Raw genomic sequence first — 17,409 nt, 5'->3', positions numbered from 1 at the left:
GGGTAATTCAGGGGAATATTTGAAATAACTTTTTCCTTATCGAAAATGTTAGATGAGGCTTCGTTAACGAGTTATTAACGAAAAATACCGACCAATGAGAGCACGAGTTTGCCGTCCGAGCGGCCGCGGTAGCGTTGGGTACGTGCTAGGCGCTACGGTTGTACTCCGAACAAGAAAATCGGCATTAATATGAAAACTGAAAACAATATAACAAATAATATCGAGTCCTTTTTTTGTTTATCACTTGAAGTGAATAATTAATTAAAATCGAGGAAAACTACGTGCAACGTAACAACACGAATACATAGCTTTTTTGTTTAAAAAGAATCAAGAATATTAATTACTTGATGTGAGAGGACAAGAAATACGTAAATTTCCTATTCGCATAACGTATAAACGAAAAAGCAATGCAACAAAAAAATGAACGGAGAATTGGAGAATAATTAGAGAATTAACGTTGTTAATTCAAGTAATTATTTTACTCACATTATCACATTCAAGTGATAAACAAAAAAAGGACTCGGTATTATTTGTTACGTCACTTTCAGTTTTCATACTAATTTAATACTATTTCCTTCGATACATGCCGACTTTCTTGTTCGGAGTACAACCGTAGCGCCTAGCACGTAGTCAACGCTACCGTGGTCGCTCGGGCGACAAACTCGCGCCCTCATTGACTGGTGTTTTTCATTAATAACTCGTTAACGAAGCCTCATCTAACATTTTTGCTAAGGAAAACGTTGTTTCAAATCTCCCCCTGAATTACCCCCTTCAAGGAACTACAACATTTTTGTTACACTCTGTATACACGCACTATGGTCTAAGTCTAAGATGTAATATGTACATGCCTTTTATCGCTGTCTGCTATCTCATTCTAGTCTAATAATATTCTTATAGTATCGTAGTCTATGTCTTTTCTACTCATGATACTGTCAGATTTAGTGAGGTAAGGAGCCTTGACAGTGAAATTTCCGGGGCCCGTCAATGAAAAGAAAAATGAAATATAACGTTGAATTAGTTTAATTTATGCTTTTACATGAAGTCTCCAGGGGAAGAACTTGATCAGTCCATTTTTCTGATTTTCTATTTTTGATGTCATTTGGTAGCTAAACGACATGATAAGGACAATTTAATTTAAAGAAAAAAAATAGATTGTAACGTTATAGGAACTTGACTAGACTAGAACGAAACAGTAGATAGCGACAAAGGTACGCATATGCATACAAAGAATGTAAACAAATGAAAATCGGTCCACGACTTCCGTGTCGAACTCGAGAGCGTGAAAACTTGCATGAAATATCGGAATTATACCGGTATTTATTTCGGTTCTTGGCATTATATTGGTTTCGATTCTATACCGGTGTTATGAGACGGGAGGCGAGCAGCACGAGAGACCGTCGAGGATAGGAATTAGAGCTATTGATTGTGAGACACTCGGGTACCCGGGTACTCGGCTGAGATACAGGGGTATATTAAAATTGAATGATTAAACGAACTTACCTGTAAGTGAAGTTCTATCATAATTGTATGTAGCGCCTCTTCGGAAGAGATTACTCGTAGTAGCCCCCTTCCTACGCAGACTAGCGCCACAGGTTTAAAGTTGTTGGTCTTTTGTTTTCCCTAGTCTGGTCATCTCCGGGGATATCCCGTTTCCGCGTCATTTCTTCAAAGTTGTGCCATAATTAATGGGTTCATGTATTATGAATATGGGCCTAGGGTGGGACTGATCTCTTCGGAAGAGGCGCTGCATACAATTATGATAGAACTTCACTTACAGGTAAGTTCGTTTAATCATTCAATTGTATTTCGCGCCTCTTCCTCGAGATTACTCGTAGATGTTTAAAGAGATTATGGCATCTTTCAATTATTTTTGTCTTTTTAATACTGAGTTTGCAAATACAGTATTATCATCTGTTATTTTAAGATTATAAAAGTTTGCGAACGCTTTTGATTTTGCTGTCCAACCCGCAGTTTTTCTTATCAAATCAATGTTTATTCCGCTTCTGTTTGCCGCCGACGTAGCTGCATGGCGTGTACTATACGCTGTGAAGACGTTTGTATTTATGCCGCTCTTTTCCAGAATATTTTTAATCCATCGACTGAGAGACTGGGACGAAACTGCTTTAAATGGTTTCTTGTATGAGATAAAAAGGTATGTTATATCTTTTCGCAGTTGTTGAGTTCGTTCCAAATACGTCTCCAAGGCAGAGGCCGCGCATAATTTCTTATTTAAAGTGTAATACGGTAAGACAAGGGTCGGCTGTTTCCTCTGCGGCCCTGAGGTCTTAACACTAGCTGGTATCTTAATTTCTATGCGATTGTCTAACTTATTTATATCCATTACATTTATCAACGATAATGTCTGCATTCGTTGGCCTGTTATTAAAGCAAGAAGTGTTACTAATTTCTTAGATAGGTCTTCTAGTGTCAATTTGTCATCCTCCTGCCACTGATCAAGAAAATCTAATACCGCCTTGGGCTCCCAAATATCATTATATTTAGGTCTTGGAGGACGTACGTTTGCGACTCCTTTACAAAATCGTTTAATACAAGGGTTTTGACCAACCTCCGGGCCTTGTAATAAGGCTAACGCCGACCTATAGCTATTAATCGTTCCGTAAGTAGCTCCGTTGTTATACTCGACTGTTAGAAATCTAAGAATATTAGGAATATTAAGTGTGAACATATTTTCTGCCTGTTCGTTACAAAAGTTCCACCACTTCTTTAGCGCTGTCACATATTGACGGAGTTATGATTTTTTGATTGAAGCTATAGCTACTTCCATTGAGTCTATAGGCATTCCCTTCATTTCGAACGCTTGTTTGATGATATTCCTGTCACCAGGGAAAGTTGAGGCCATAATGGATGAGGTTCTCTATTTCTGGAACGCAGTAAATTAAAATTCGGACTTAAAATGATCGGTTTTGATTCGAACATGGCCATACATAACGGGAACCACACTTGTGATGGCCAGTAAGGTACAACAATTATTCCTCTGGCACCTTCCGATCTAATTTTTCTAAGAACTTTTAAAATTATCGCAAACGGCGGGAATGCATAAAAGAACCAAGGCAACCATTCTATAGTAAATGCATCTATTGCGATTGATTCCGGATCTTTTCGCCATGATACATATTTGTGGCATTTCGTATTTGAACGACTAGCAAATAAGTCAATTTCAGGAATTTCAAATATTTATTTTATGAAATGCGTTGTCAGACAATTCGAATTCTGTTTCGGGTTCCAGTCTTCTCGATTCGATATCCGCGATTACGTTTTCTCTTGAACGTACATAAGATGCAAAGATCCAAATATTGCGAGACTCGCAACATTTCCAAATTTCTTTAGATAGTTTGCTAAGCACCTTAAACTGTATTCCTCCCATGCGGTTTATATATGAAATTGCTGTCGTGTTGTCAATTTTTAGCAAAATATTACAATCTTTGAGATCTGTAGCAAAACACTTCAGACTGAAGAAAGCCGCAAGTAACTCTAGATAGTTTATGTGTTGATTTCGTTCTTCCTTCTGCCAAAACCCATGAGCGGTTTTATTATTACAGTACGCCCCCCAACCTGATAAAGATGCATCTGAAAAAATTTCGATTTCAAACTTGAAATTGTTAATCGGATTAGAAGCTTTTCTGATATTGGCGTTCCACCACCTTAAATCTTCTTTTGCTTCTTTTGAGATTTTCATTTGTGTTTCAAAATTGTTATTATCACTCTGTAATGCCAAAAATTTATCTCTCTCTAAATCCTTTAGATACACTCAGCCATATCTTAAAGCTTGACAACTAGCTCCTAGTGTACCTATAAGCGAAGCTAATTCGCGAATCTTACACTCTTCTTTATTAATGAATTTATCTGTGTATTCTAATAAAGAATTTTCTTTATCTTGGGGGAGGCGTATTGTCATTCTCTCCGAGTCTAATATAAATCCAAGGAATGTACAGATTTTTGCCGGCTTTAATTGGCTTTTGTTAGCATTTACAATAAAGCCCAAGTATTGCAGCAACGAATAAGTTTCATTTACGAATTTTACACCATTGACATAAGTCTCCTACTAACAAAATATCGTCCAAATAAATGACCGAAGTTATGTCCTGTTTTCTTAAATAGGATATAACTGGTCTCATTAGTTTTGTGAAAACGTACGGTGCTGTATTTAAACCAAAGGGGAGACAGTTAAATTCAAACAGTTTTCCTTGGAAGTTAAACCTTAGGAATTTCTTACTAGACTCGGCTATTGGTATTAGATAGTATGCTTCTTTTAAGTCTAAAGTGGCCATAAAACAGTTTTGAAACATTAGATCACTAGATGTTCTCAGATCTTCCAGTTTAAAGTGACTAGTTTTTATGAATTTATTTACTTGTTTGAGATTCAAAATTAATCGACTGGAACCGTCTGGTTTTGAGATAAGGAAAATCCCTGAAATGAATTGATTTACCAACGGTTTACACCTTCCAACTACTCCCTTTAAAAGTAATAGATTTAGACACTCTGAAACTTGTACCAGTTCCCTATTAGACCATAGTGGTTCTTTCGAGATTATGTTTTGCCATGGTCGACTTGCGAACGGGATTTTATATCCTAAAATCCATTGCAAAACTACCTTATCGTTTGTAATCTTTTGCCAATTGTTGAAAAATATTTTAGTCTCCCTGCTGGTTGACTTACAGTCTCTAGCGTCTCCTCGCTGTCCTCTGCTCTCGTCCCGAAGCTGAACTCGTGCTCGGTTTGTGACATGCCATCGGCCGGTGGCTGAAGCGTTTCTTGTGCTCGCCCGTCGTTCTGAGTTGAATTCTCGGTGTTGAAGGACGGGTCGGGCCCTTCCCGTTTTTTGGAAATCTTGATGAGGGGTTTGAAGGTTGTTTTAGATCTTTACTGGTACGTTCTAACGACTTTGCCGTTTTAATGTGACCTTCTAATTCTTGCCCAAAAAGATACTCATTTATGGTAGTAGCCTTTAGAGCTTCTCTTATGCTGATATTTATGTTTGGTAGAATTAGTGATTTTCTCGTTAGGGATTCCTCACGTTGAAGATCTACCAGTAGTCTACCAACATCACATAATGTTTCTAGCATTGGTAGATGGTCTGACCCCCCTGAATTTAATAATCCTGATATTCCTGCACCCAAGGCTGCCAAACAGGATGATAATTTTGTCTGTTTTGCAACCATGCGAGTATCTCTATTAATCGCTCCTTCCGGCAATGATGCCTTTATTTCCGGATTTAAAATCGGTGCATTAATCTCCTTACAATTCTCCGGAATAGGGTATTTCTTAACCAGCATTTCCTGTTCTTCTCTTGGTAGATCTTTTGTAGTAATTTCGATCCATCGTATTGATATATCTTTGTGGATGGAAGGTCCCAAAGGCCTATCTGGTTCCAAACGTTTACCCAATGCGTCCAAAATATTTTGCGGCAATGCATCCGATGTTGTCGCCTCCTCTTTCTCCTGGATATTTTCTATATTCGTATTTGAATTGGGTTGAATATCTATAGAGCCTTCTGACGTCTCTCCATCCTCTACAGATCGAGGACTGTCGCATAACGAGGGTGATTTTTCTGATTCCGATGACGAATAACCTAAATTAACGCCATACTTAGTAAGAATTAGCTTAAATTAGTTTTATAACTTCTTATGTTATTAATGGTAGTTGATTAATTGATAGGACTCGTGTCCGATACGTAGAGGATATGAAATATCTTCCTACTAGGTCACGCGCTCGAGGACTCGTGTCCGAGCCTTTTAGGTCTAACCTAAAAGGTGACGTAGGGTAAAAAATAAGGGACTCGTGTCCTATACGTATAAAATGTAAAATATATTCCTTCAAGGTCACACACTCGAGGACTCGTGTCCGAGACTTGTAGGTCTAACCTAAAAGGTGACGTAAGGTAAACGCGGGGACTCGTGTCCCATACGTATAAAGTGTAAAATACACGCCTACACGGTCACACGCCCGAGGACTCGTGTCCGAGCCTTTTAGATCGAATCTAAAAGGTGACGTTGGGGACTCGTGTCCCACGGATGCAAAAAGAATGTTTTAATTTCTCTCATGAAAATTTTAACCTTACTTACTATGATGTGTGTAACGTCTTTTCTTAATTTTCTTTCTTAACATTGACTCCAACCGTTTTAACCGTCTTTTAATGTCATTATCTTCATCTGAATCATATCTCCGACTTCTTTTTCGACTCATAATTATAACTTTTTAATCGACGAAAATAATTGTGTGTGGCACCGTCCGCACAGAAAAAAGGAATGACGCGGAAACGGGATATCCCCGGAGATGACCAGACTAGGGAAAACAAAAGACCTGCAACTTTAAACCTGTGGCGCTAGTCTGCGTAGGAAGGGGGCTACTACGAGTGATCTCGAGGAAGAGGCGCGAAATACAATTACCCGTGATACCCGGATGTATCAAAATTACCCATACTACCTGGGTATCTCATGGGTACCCGACACACGAAGCAGACAAGACTGTTGTACCGAATTAAGCTGAGTTGAACCGAATCGAATGGGAATGAACCGAAGTGAATCGAACTGAGCCGAACTGAGCCGAATTGTGCCGAATTCGAATGAACTAGAATTGAATCTTCGTTTTGAAGTAAAAACCAATATATCATAATTTAAACCCTCTTTTCTGGTGGAAATGTAATATATTTAAATATAAAAAATTATCAAATCTAGCAAAAGCTTATTTAAGTATTCCAGCTACATCTGCTAGTTCGGAGCGTTGTTTTTCCACAGCTGAGAATATTATAAATGACAAGCGCTGTTGCTTATCACCTGAAAATTAAAATTTATTAGTATTTTTATATCAAAACAGAAATGTTTAAAATATAGATTGTGTACATGTATGTAAATGGATACATAAATTGAAACATATCACGTACAATGCAAGAATTAGTTTTGTTGAATATTTTTTATCGCATTTGATTTATGATCGAATGACAATTTATCTATTTTTGCATACACGTTGAGTTAGATAGTGTCTTAATGAAAGCTGTAAGGTGAGAATTAATGAAATGTCATCTGCTTTGAAAATAACAGAAAATAACTAAACAATATTTTTATTGTCAACTCAACATTTATATTCACTTTGATTTTAACTACTGTATGAGGAATTAAACATAAATGTGAAGAGTATTAACATTGTGACTGAGTCTCTAAAACTACCGCAAAGCAATCGGCTCAATTTTGCTCAACTCGGCTTAATTCGGCACGAGATTCTTATCTATCTCATGCTTCGGGTACTCGTGAGATACCTGGGTAATACGGGTAATTTTGGTATACCCGGGTATTTCACAGGTACCCGGATACTCGGGTATTTCACTTGGTTCACTTGAAATCTCGAGCCCTAATAGGAATATTTCCAAAGAATATAGTGGTTGATGTATTAGTTAGTACAACGGACGAAACTGATGCGAAATCAATTAGCCGTTGGGATTATTGTAGGCGAGGACGAACCTGATGTAAAATCAGTGAGCCTCTGAGGATGGATGTGCTTGCGGATGAAACTGATCTGTGATCGGTGAGCTGCAGGAGTGTAAGTTTTGTGAACGTACCTGATGCGAAATCAGGGAGTCACTAGGATCAGTTTTACAAACGAACTTAAATTAAATTGAGGTGCTGTTAAGGAGGTTGGCGAATTCAAACAGACGAGCCTGATGCGAAATCAGGGTCTTGTAAGGAAGTTGGATAATGTACAGACGAACCTGGTGTTACAGGTAGCTGTAGGGAGCAGACGAAACTAATATAAAATCAGTTAGCTGCAGGATAGGTTAGCTTTCGTGGACGAACTCGAATAAATCAAGAAGCCACTAGGTTGAATACAGTTTTCTTTGGATGTAGGGGTATGTGGACGAATCTGATGTAAAATCAGAGAGCAGCAGGAAATGTTAGTAAGCCTCGTAACCTTTTAAATTATTAATTGATACAACTTGAGCGGCTATGTTGTATCGTGGTGGATCTGTCAACTTCGAATGGGATCGCTTAAGGTAATTACAGGATTGATAGTAATCTAAGCAAATTACTATAAATAGTAGAATATATTCTAAAATCAGTCTTTACGTACAAATGTACAGTGTAGTGTTGTCGCGTAAAGTGTATGATTTTAATGCATGGTGTTAACGCACTGGCGATGCGGGGACTTACAGAGTGGTCGTAGGAATTGCCAGATAGAATTTATGCCGACTCGTGGATTCTATGAGGTTAAACGTAGACTCGAAAGGGAACTTTAGCCCGATCTAACTGAATAGCAACCAACTCTGACGAACTTGACTATCAGCGTGACGGTATTGTTCTGAACCCGTTAGGGCTAAAATCTCTGGGTTTATATAAGTCGAAAAATGAGTGGGGGTTCGTTAGAAATTTCCATATAAATTCCATATTCTCACGGTCTGTACAGCGTCGTGATTGCTACCCAGCTGCTCGGAGTCGCGCTTCTATTAAGATAACGAAGAACGAAAGTACTAGGGCGTTTTCTCTTAATAGGCAGTTATTACTGAAATATCGATTTCAGTAATAATCGATTTCGGTATACCTTTTCTGGTATAATATTGGTATCAAAATTATACCGGTATTAAGTCAGTGGTACAATCAATAAATTGGAGAACATTACCACCATCATGCTTTAAAGTTGAACACATATTTTTAATTCGCATTTAAATATTCGGTTCTTTTCATACTGTGACCTGCCCATTCGAACCAAATACATTAAATTTGCATTCTTCAGTAAATAATACTGAGTTTCAGAAATTTATTGGCTCCCCTACGTGACTTCTTGCAAAATTCATGCGTTTTCTTTTATTGACTTTACTGATGAAGGTGTTTTTCTGGTTATACGGCTATTATAGCCTCCTTTTCCAATGATCGTTCGGACAGTTTCGAGCACGACTTTGATCATAATTGGTTTCAATCATACTTGCCAATTTTGAAGCACTCATCTTTGGTTCGATCCTAATAGTTCTTAAAAGTGTGCGTTTATGCAAAGCTTCCAGTTCTGGTGGGCGACCGATACGTCTTCGATTAATAAAAGCTTTTGTTTCCTGGTATTTCTTTATGATATACTGGATGGTAGAGTGTGATTTGTTTACTGTTCTAAAAATTTCTCGCAGTGATTTGCCTCCCGTCCTCAACTGCACTATTATATTATAATTCGTGTATAAGAATGGGTACTTCCATTTTTAAAGTTAAATTAACGTTTAATGTGTTCTAGTTTTGCTTCCTTTGCTTAGGAAGGCAATACTGACATAGTGTTGCTCACGTCTTCAGTATTCGATACGATGTTCCATTTTTTTTTATTTTTGATCCCAACTTTACAGTCTTAATCTTCAAGGTACATTTATGAGCTAGTTATTAACAAAATCATAACAGTTTTCCATACTATCTTAACTAAATACAGATGAAAACACATTAATAGAAATTCGTAGCCTTTACTCATTATTATTTTAAAATCATACAGTTCAAAGCGTTTAGATCGCACTGTACAGAAACTTATTTGACCCACAGTATATTGTATATAATTATGTCTAGCAATGACTATACAGAGTGTAGTAAATATACATTTCACCTTTTTAAGGTGAAGGTAAAGAGTAGGTCGTGGGGCGTTATACATGTGTAAACAGAAGTGTAACAGTAGTGTAACACATAACTGTTCCCAAATCGTAACAGTTATCTGCATCGAAACATCCCTTCGGAAGCTATCCCAGTAAAGGCCCGAAATTCAAGGAACAATGCAGTCATAAAAGCCAAAGATTGGACTGGGTGTTAGCTAGACCATAGGTATCGTCTGTAACGCCTAATTGCACCCGGGTATTCAACGATATGATGCAGGTGATAGAGAATCATCTGAATTATGTCGTATTTGGTATCATTTTTATCGGCAGAATATAGAGAATTCATTCGTACTACTTTTAAAAAAACTTAACCAAAATTGGAGATTTTCAATAAGTAACAATGAATATTTTCGCTAATAACAGCGCAGTCTCAAGGGAGGCCTCTTTGGTGTCCCTCACCTATTGGCATCGAACGTGTGTTGGTTTATGGCCCAATAATTGAAAGTTTGTAGCTTTGCTGCAAAATATCAACTTTTTTATTATGCGTGCTATCATTACAAGAGCGATACAGATGAATTTCTTATGTTCTGCCGATTAAAATGATACCGAATTCTATGTAAATCGGACTAAATCGATGTAAATCGGATTAAAATTGTGCAAATCGTTTTTTGTATGTAATTTTTTTATAAATCACCTAAACTTTGTTGTATTTGGTATCATTTTCATCGGAAAAACTAAGAAATCGATTGATAGTTGCTTGCGTCGAAACATGATAAGAAATGTAGATTTGAGGCTTTCACAGCCTGGCATTATAAGAAATGTAGAATTGTATATTTTAGTTTGCTAAGGTCTAGTGCTATCTTTGTTTCAGAGATCTCCCTTTTCTCGCGCATAGGAACCCTTGGCAGGCCAAGGGACTGAATACGAAATTAGTGTGCATGTAACACAGATCTGCACCAAACGGGTCCCGTAGTGGGTGCAGTTATATGTTACACTACTATACAGTATTCTCTCGATAGCAGGCCTCTGGAACTATGCATTAGTGGTACCGAGTCTATCCTCACTCCTAGCAGGGGGACCCCTTAAATCGGGTAGGATTTTGGTTTCGGTTTGCCTGTACTCGTGTATCTGGGTTCTGTATAGGTGAGACAATACTAATATACTATTAAAATTTCTTTATTTTTAGTTTTTTATCAATGAAAATTTCACCAACTGATCAGTGAGATTTTTCTGATTAAAATGGTACCAAGCACAATATAATTTCGATCATATTTACTTATTAATGTACGAGAGCATTCTTCGAACACAAGGAATGAATTTATCAATGTGAGTACAATATATAAGGAAATCAAATATGCGAAAACGTTTGTCCTATACGTTACGGGTTTCATAAAACGATTTTGTACACTTTGGACCGTTTTGCTTCTCGTCTCCGCTATCACTTATAGGTTCTTTAGCTCAGATATTACAGTAAGCGAAAATGAAATCAAGCACAACATAATTTGGAATATTTGTAAATTATAAAGAACGATATGTATGTAATAAAAGAAATGTTAACATTCATTCAACCGGTAAATACAATTTCAAAATCATATTATTTTCATCAGAAAATTCTCTGCAATATGACGATGAAACTTTTATTCACAAAACACCAAAAATGATTGATTGATGTTTATACTTTTTAATGACGTTACGTTTGTGTTGTCTCGCCAATATGTAAGCATTTAAGCTTCTTTGGAACCTCGACTCTCAGTCCCTCTCTCTCTTTCAGTCACTGTCCCTTTCTGCAAGAAAAGCAAACCATCGACCCTTATTCCGAAACAATCTGATGTCAAAATTCGTACTACCTACTCGATAGTGGGACCGGACCAGTTCCTGAGTTGGTACCGCTATCGCGAGAATACTGTATATCTTATTGAAAGTAATAATGACATATTTCAATAGTGTTTAGATTCTAGTTGACATATTTCGAAACAGAGATATAAATATTAGATATTACATAATATTTTTTTAAAGTTTATCTGAAACATTTTACTACTTGAGAGATGCCTTTTTTGTTTTCAAGTATCTTACAAGTACCTGGGTGCTTGGATATCTCAACCACTAGAATAAGATCAACAGCTCTATCATGAATCGTACTGTATTTCGCTCACAAGATGATCCCCGGGACGCTACAGGGGCAAGAAGAATCTCTCGGCTTACATTGTGTGTGTGTGGTTGCTGCGTCAAATTTTATGCGAGAGCGAAAAGTACAGGGTATCATAAAATTATATGTCACGACCACCATAGCGTGATTCTACACCTATGATTTGGTGGAAATTTACATAAAAAACGCCCCGCCAAATTGACCTTGACCTTAAAAAATCAAGATCAAAGAAACAAAATTTTTTTTGTTTAATCGTGTTCTACTGGTCATGAGGACCAACTTTGTGAAAGAAACCATGGGTCGCATCTCAACCGATCTCTTAAAAAATGATGTTGCATTTCTTATAATTTTTGCAGCTTCCTTATTTGTAAAATTTTTACATCCAGTACCCATATATAAGTAAATAGCGTACTATTGACAAAACAGCGGTGAATTATGTGTTAGCTCGGGATATATAACGAAATGCTTCCCCGTGTTCAAACACTCATTTTGTCGTAATCAATCAAAATATTTCGCATGACAACATTCGGCGGGTATCATTAGTAAACTGTCTCGTTGGATATGAAATTTTCAGAATCATGATACTCCTATTTCCCTAACTACAAAATAAAAGAACATTATGCACAAAGAAGCGGCAAACATTATAAGAAATGCAACATCATTTTTTAAGAGAACGGTTGAGATGCGACCCATGGTTTCTTTCACAAAGTTGGTCCGTATGACCAGTAGAACACGATTAAACAAAAAAAATTTTGTTTCTTTGATCTTGATTTTTCAAGGTCAAGGTCAATTTTGCGAGGAGTTTTTTATGTCAATTTCCACCAAATCGTAAGTGTAGAATCACGCTGTGGTGGTCGTGACATATAATTTTGTGACACCCTGTACATGTGAGACTGGTCGTGTCCTTTTCCACTCTGATCAATTAGACCTGCATTCCTTCGGGGATCATCTCTTGAGCGGAGCACAGTACTTTATAGTCTAATTGTAAGACAATTCAAAAAGTTACCACTATTATAAATTGTCTATTTATTGTTTAATTATTGTCTATTTTATTATTGTTTGCAAAAGAATTTATTAAGTCTGGATATTTCATATCTAAAATTATAGAAAAAGACTGATGAATTATGTAAGTATATTTTGCAGGATTGCAGTGCTTATAAACAACTGGATAATGGACAGATAACGCATACAACACAATATTAAATGAGTAGCGAATACATTCGTGAGGAGTATTAACCGTCTTAAATGTATGTAATGTTATACTATCAGTGCAACATTAACTGTAGCGTCTATATTTAATTCCCTGGTAGATCCGTAAAAATTACATTACCGTTATTGCTTATTCACAACGATTGTGTTACGATTGTAAACCATGTAACTTAAGAGTATGTTATGGTATATTTATATTTGAAACGTTATTCGCAAATGATGCAGGCTAATTGAAACTAAATATTATGCTCTCTTCAGATTGATATTAGTCTTTACTCTCTTTGAATTTTACATTCGACTTATATTTCGTTATCATTTTCAAAATAAATTATCCGCCCTTTAACATATTATTTAAATTCATTTTTTGTGGATTCTATATTTATTAAAAGAGCAATTACTTTCATATTTAATTAATTAATATTTACTATAGTATATATAGCATGTTTCTTCGTACTTATAACCCTAGTACATAAATGTAGATTTAATTAATATATTTATCTTTTTCTAGATAAAATAGTATTATATAAAGAATGTATAACGATAGTAATAATCATTCACATTAACATCTTTAAACATTTCTGGAAAATCTTAAGTAGTGTAAATAGAATGTGTATATATTATAATATTGAAATATTCAATAAAGTGACTTGCAGTAATACCTATTGGTGTTTTCATTTACCATTTCATATAAAGTGGGTAAAGTTGCTTTGGTTTTTGAGACTAAACTCTGAAACTAGTAAACTAATTTGGAAAATTCTTCCACTGTTTAAAAAGTGATTCCTTTTCGAGCAACACAGGCTATATCTTATATTGTATTACACTCTATTAAGAGAGGAATAGTGATACATGCAGATGAAAAAGCAAATATCTTGTGTCCAGCACTGATATAGGCGTCACGCGTTGCATGGCAGCCGATTCGCTACGTTTTTCTCACGATTAACTGTATATTGATTTATCTAAGCTGAAAACTCTGAAAATCAATACATGTTGATACAACAGGGCAACAAAACAAAAAATGTAGTATATTTTGATGTACTACAGATTGACCTAAATGTGCTCTCATATTAGTTCGTAAGATAAATGTTTGAATAAATTTCACATTGGTGAAAATTTTAAATATACCTTTACTAAATCTGTGCTATTTTAAAAACATTAAACAGAGTTTCAGTCAATTTACGATATTCATGCAAACAAAGCCGCGGGCAAACGCTAGTACTTGTGTTCCGCTCAAGAGATGATCCCCGAAAAGAATACAGATTTAATTGGTCAGAGTGGAAGAGGGCACGCCAGTCTCACGTATACTTTCGGCTCTCGCATACGATTTTTCACGGTAGCCACACCACAATGTAGACCGAGAAACCTCTCTTGTCCTTGTACCGTCCCGGGGATCATCTCGGAACATGGAACACAGTATCTTATAAACTGTCAATTAATCATTTTTGTGTTACAATATACAAAGACGACTTCTTTATCTGTGAACACGTCGAGAAGCTGGTTCCCCATTTGAAAATTTCATATTTAACTAACAATAAATAATGTTCTGTACTTAACGACAATCACCTAATTATCCTAATATTTTGCATATTCCGTTTGGCTCTATTTCTTGTAAAGGTTAGTAATAATGTTATTTACTGTCAGATACTTTGTGCCCTTGTAACCTTAGTCACTGACTATGAACCTTGCCCGGTTAACCTTTCTCTAAACTTTTAAAATCTATAAAGTTAGGCGTCGAGAAAATTTGTCGAACAGATTGCCGAACGACGTTGTAACCTGTACTTTCTTGAATAAACTTCTATTCGATTTTAAAAAGTATTGAATTATTTCAAAACCCGAAATTCAGCAGTACTTCGCATTTTCAGAAAAATATAAAATTCAAACGTTTAGGAAATACAGTAAGTCCTGCATAACCTGAACTGTCCAGGTCCGGACAGTTCGCTCTAAGCGGGGTGGGTATGCGTTTTCTATACCTCTGATTTCTCGCTTGATCGTTTTTCTAAGGGTTTCAGGGCTCGACATTCGGGACTCCCAAGAAACTGCTTGGGATAAGGGAAAAATAGCAGACCATACAAAATTTTTCATCAGATTTTGACCAACGTTACACCAATCGATTCTTTGCGTTCTCCTGGTGAAAATAATCTAAAATTCGACATAATTGGATCATAATTAATGAAGTAAAGGACAATTAATGATTCTATAGCTTCTTTAATAATTATGCGATTTCTTTGGCATTTTACATGATTTTCAACGGAAGAGTCCAAGGAATTCAATGGTGTCGCTACACAAACATTATTCGAAGTACGTCACGTTATACGAATAATGTAAATGTTTTCTTTTTATAATTTATTTATTTTAGGTCACATCAACATCATAGGTTATTATTAGCGACCACTATGATTTCTATGAGTTTACATTGTTAGCGTATTTCTACTTAATTCTATCTGTATCTTATCTTACTATAATTACATAAATTGGGAAGTATACATTGTTTGTTTATACTTACTTAATTCTAAAATTAATTCTGTATGTGAATTTTTGTAGTTTATAACGATCATATTTTATTTCTTAAATTTATATCGGTTATGAAATTACTTGTGTCGTTTGCTTTTTGTTCGTCGCATAATGCTTGTTTTAGGTTGTCAGGAATATTAAATTTAACTCGGCTTGATTGGTACGAAGGGCAGTCAATCAAAAGGTGTTTCACCGTGATGGGAATATTACAGTGCGAACATATCTCGGGTTGGTTTTTTGTCATCAGGTGTTCGTGGGTCAATCTACAGTGGTCTATACGTAAACGGGTGAGGATTACTTGATATCTTCTACTTTTGAGGTGGGGTTGAGGGTTTTCAAATATATGTTTCCTAATTTCGGTGATTTTTGCTGGACTCGATTGGATCCATTTGTTGTTCCAATATTCCTTGTTCCTTTTATGTAGGTATCTCTTTAAGTCGTTATGGGTGCATGGTAGGTTGTAGTAGAGACATTTCGTAGCTTCTTTAGCAGCTTCATCTACGTGGTCGTTTTCGCTTATTCCAACATGTGATGGGATCTATGCACAAACAACTTCTTTATTCGGAAATAACGGAAATTTCATAGTTTAGGTTTATTATGGATTCAATTATTGGATCTTGTACTGAATATGGTTTAAGGTTGTTGAGATTTTCTACAACACTCATTGAATCCGTAAATAGGACAAATTTGGAGTTATGAGATGATTTGATTACTTCCAGGGCTTGTTTTATGGTAAAAGCTTCACAAAAGAAGATAGAAGAGCAGTCGTGTAGTCTGTATAGTCTTTTAGTATCTGAGATAGTTATGGCGCATTCTTTTCCTTCATTAGTACATGACCCGTCTGTAAAAATTCTTGTATGGTTGGAATATTTATCTTTAATACTGTTGAACAATTGTTGATATATTATGGGATTTGTACACTTTTTTGGATGAGTTCATGGATGAGATGTATCTTTCCCAAGATTTTTTTTTGTTGCTTTAGTATTTTACGTGAATAATCTCTGGAGCGTTTAAAATCACATAAATTATCGTAGGTTGGGTGCCGTTTATATCTATAGAAGGCATGTTTATATGTTTTAGTTACTTCGCTGCATTCTTTGTTCCACTATGGCAATCTTTTTTTATGTGGTTTACCTGATGACCTAGGGATCGAATTTTTAGCAGCATCAAGTATTATGTTAATCAGAGCTTCTACTTTTCCATGAATGTTCGTTTCTGTTTGTTCTGATCGTAGTTTAAGATCATCAATTTTGTTGGATATTATTTCTTGATATTTTGTGAAATCACCTTTGTTAAATTTCCATTTTGGTTTATATTTATTGTTGTTTTGGTTTGGATTTAGGTTATGTTGTAAAAGTATAGGGTAGTGATCACTTCCATATAAATCTTGAGTAGTTGTTCAGTTTATAGTATGAGCTATTGAATGGCTAGCTATTAAGAGGTCAATTGAAATGAATTTGCTGTAGGGATTATTGAAATGCGTTGGTTGATTGTTATTTAGTAGTATTAGATTTAAATCACTTATAATTTATACTATTATTTTTCCTCTGTCATCTAATTTATACGATCCCCAAGTATAGCTGTGGCTATTAAAGTCACCTATTACTATGAAAGGTTTTGGCAGTTGATTGATTAGGTTTGTTATTTCATAATGGGATAGAGAGCGACTGTGGGGGAGGTACATATTACAGATGGTAATTGGTCCATCAGCAAAGAGAACAGAGGTTTCGACACATTCCAGTGATGTGTTTAATATAATTTCGGTTGTTTTGTAATTCCTTTTTGTGTAGATAGCTATACCTCCGCTAGTATGGTCTGGATTTTCTCTATGCTTGAAGACTTGGGAATAACATTTTAAATATGCATAGTAAGTATTTGTGAAATTGGTTTCTTGCAGACATATCACGTCTGGACTATATTTGTTAATTAGAATATGGAGGTTTTCTTTTTGAGGTCGAGAGCCGTTGATATTCCATTGCA

At 35.9% G+C, this 17,409-nt stretch overlaps 2 protein-coding genes across 3 annotated transcripts in view; one reads left to right on the top strand and one right to left on the bottom strand.

Moving 5' to 3' along the window:
- Positions 1-13,271, top strand: part of Msps (msps cytoskeleton-associated protein 5) — a 54,834-nt gene extending 41,563 nt beyond the window's left edge. For both annotated transcript variants that reach the window (XM_076377337.1, XM_076377327.1), the window contains one exon: positions 12,856-13,271. The gene's annotated coding sequence lies outside the window, so the exon portion shown is untranslated. The remainder of the gene's footprint in view (positions 1-12,855) is intronic.
- Positions 1,865-16,494, bottom strand: LOC143180473 (uncharacterized). The gene is made up of 11 exons (XM_076380219.1): positions 16,420-16,494; positions 15,511-15,967; positions 15,021-15,196; positions 14,889-14,954; positions 4,887-5,607; positions 4,679-4,830; positions 4,034-4,613; positions 3,811-3,927; positions 3,222-3,588; positions 2,817-3,160; positions 1,865-2,730 (listed from the first exon to the last, which is right to left on the bottom strand). Exons 1-11 carry the CDS (start codon positions 16,492-16,494, stop codon positions 1,865-1,867), a joined length of 3,921 nt encoding a protein of 1,306 aa, XP_076236334.1.
- Positions 16,495-17,409: the final 915 nt, after the last annotated feature.

Source organism: Calliopsis andreniformis, chromosome 1, assembly GCF_051401765.1.
Source record: "Calliopsis andreniformis isolate RMS-2024a chromosome 1, iyCalAndr_principal, whole genome shotgun sequence".
In the NCBI taxonomy this organism is placed as follows: domain Eukaryota; kingdom Metazoa; phylum Arthropoda; class Insecta; order Hymenoptera; family Andrenidae; genus Calliopsis; species Calliopsis andreniformis.
This window is presented reverse-complemented; position numbering and strand designations above follow the sequence as displayed.

Bases quoted from the DNA above. Each gene is read 5' to 3' on its own strand.
- LOC143180473 (XM_076380219.1), bottom strand. From the start codon at position 16,494: ATGCCTTCTATAGATATAAACGGCACCCAACCTACGATAATTTATGTG. The intron at 5,608-14,888 runs GTATAGAAAACG...ATTCTTACTAAG, and splicing joins GATCAAGCGAGAAATCAGAG to TATGGCGTTAATTTAGGTTA. The intron at 3,928-4,033 runs GTAAATGAAACT...GATTTATATTAG, and splicing joins ATGTCAATGGTGTAAAATTC to ACTCGGAGAGAATGACAATA.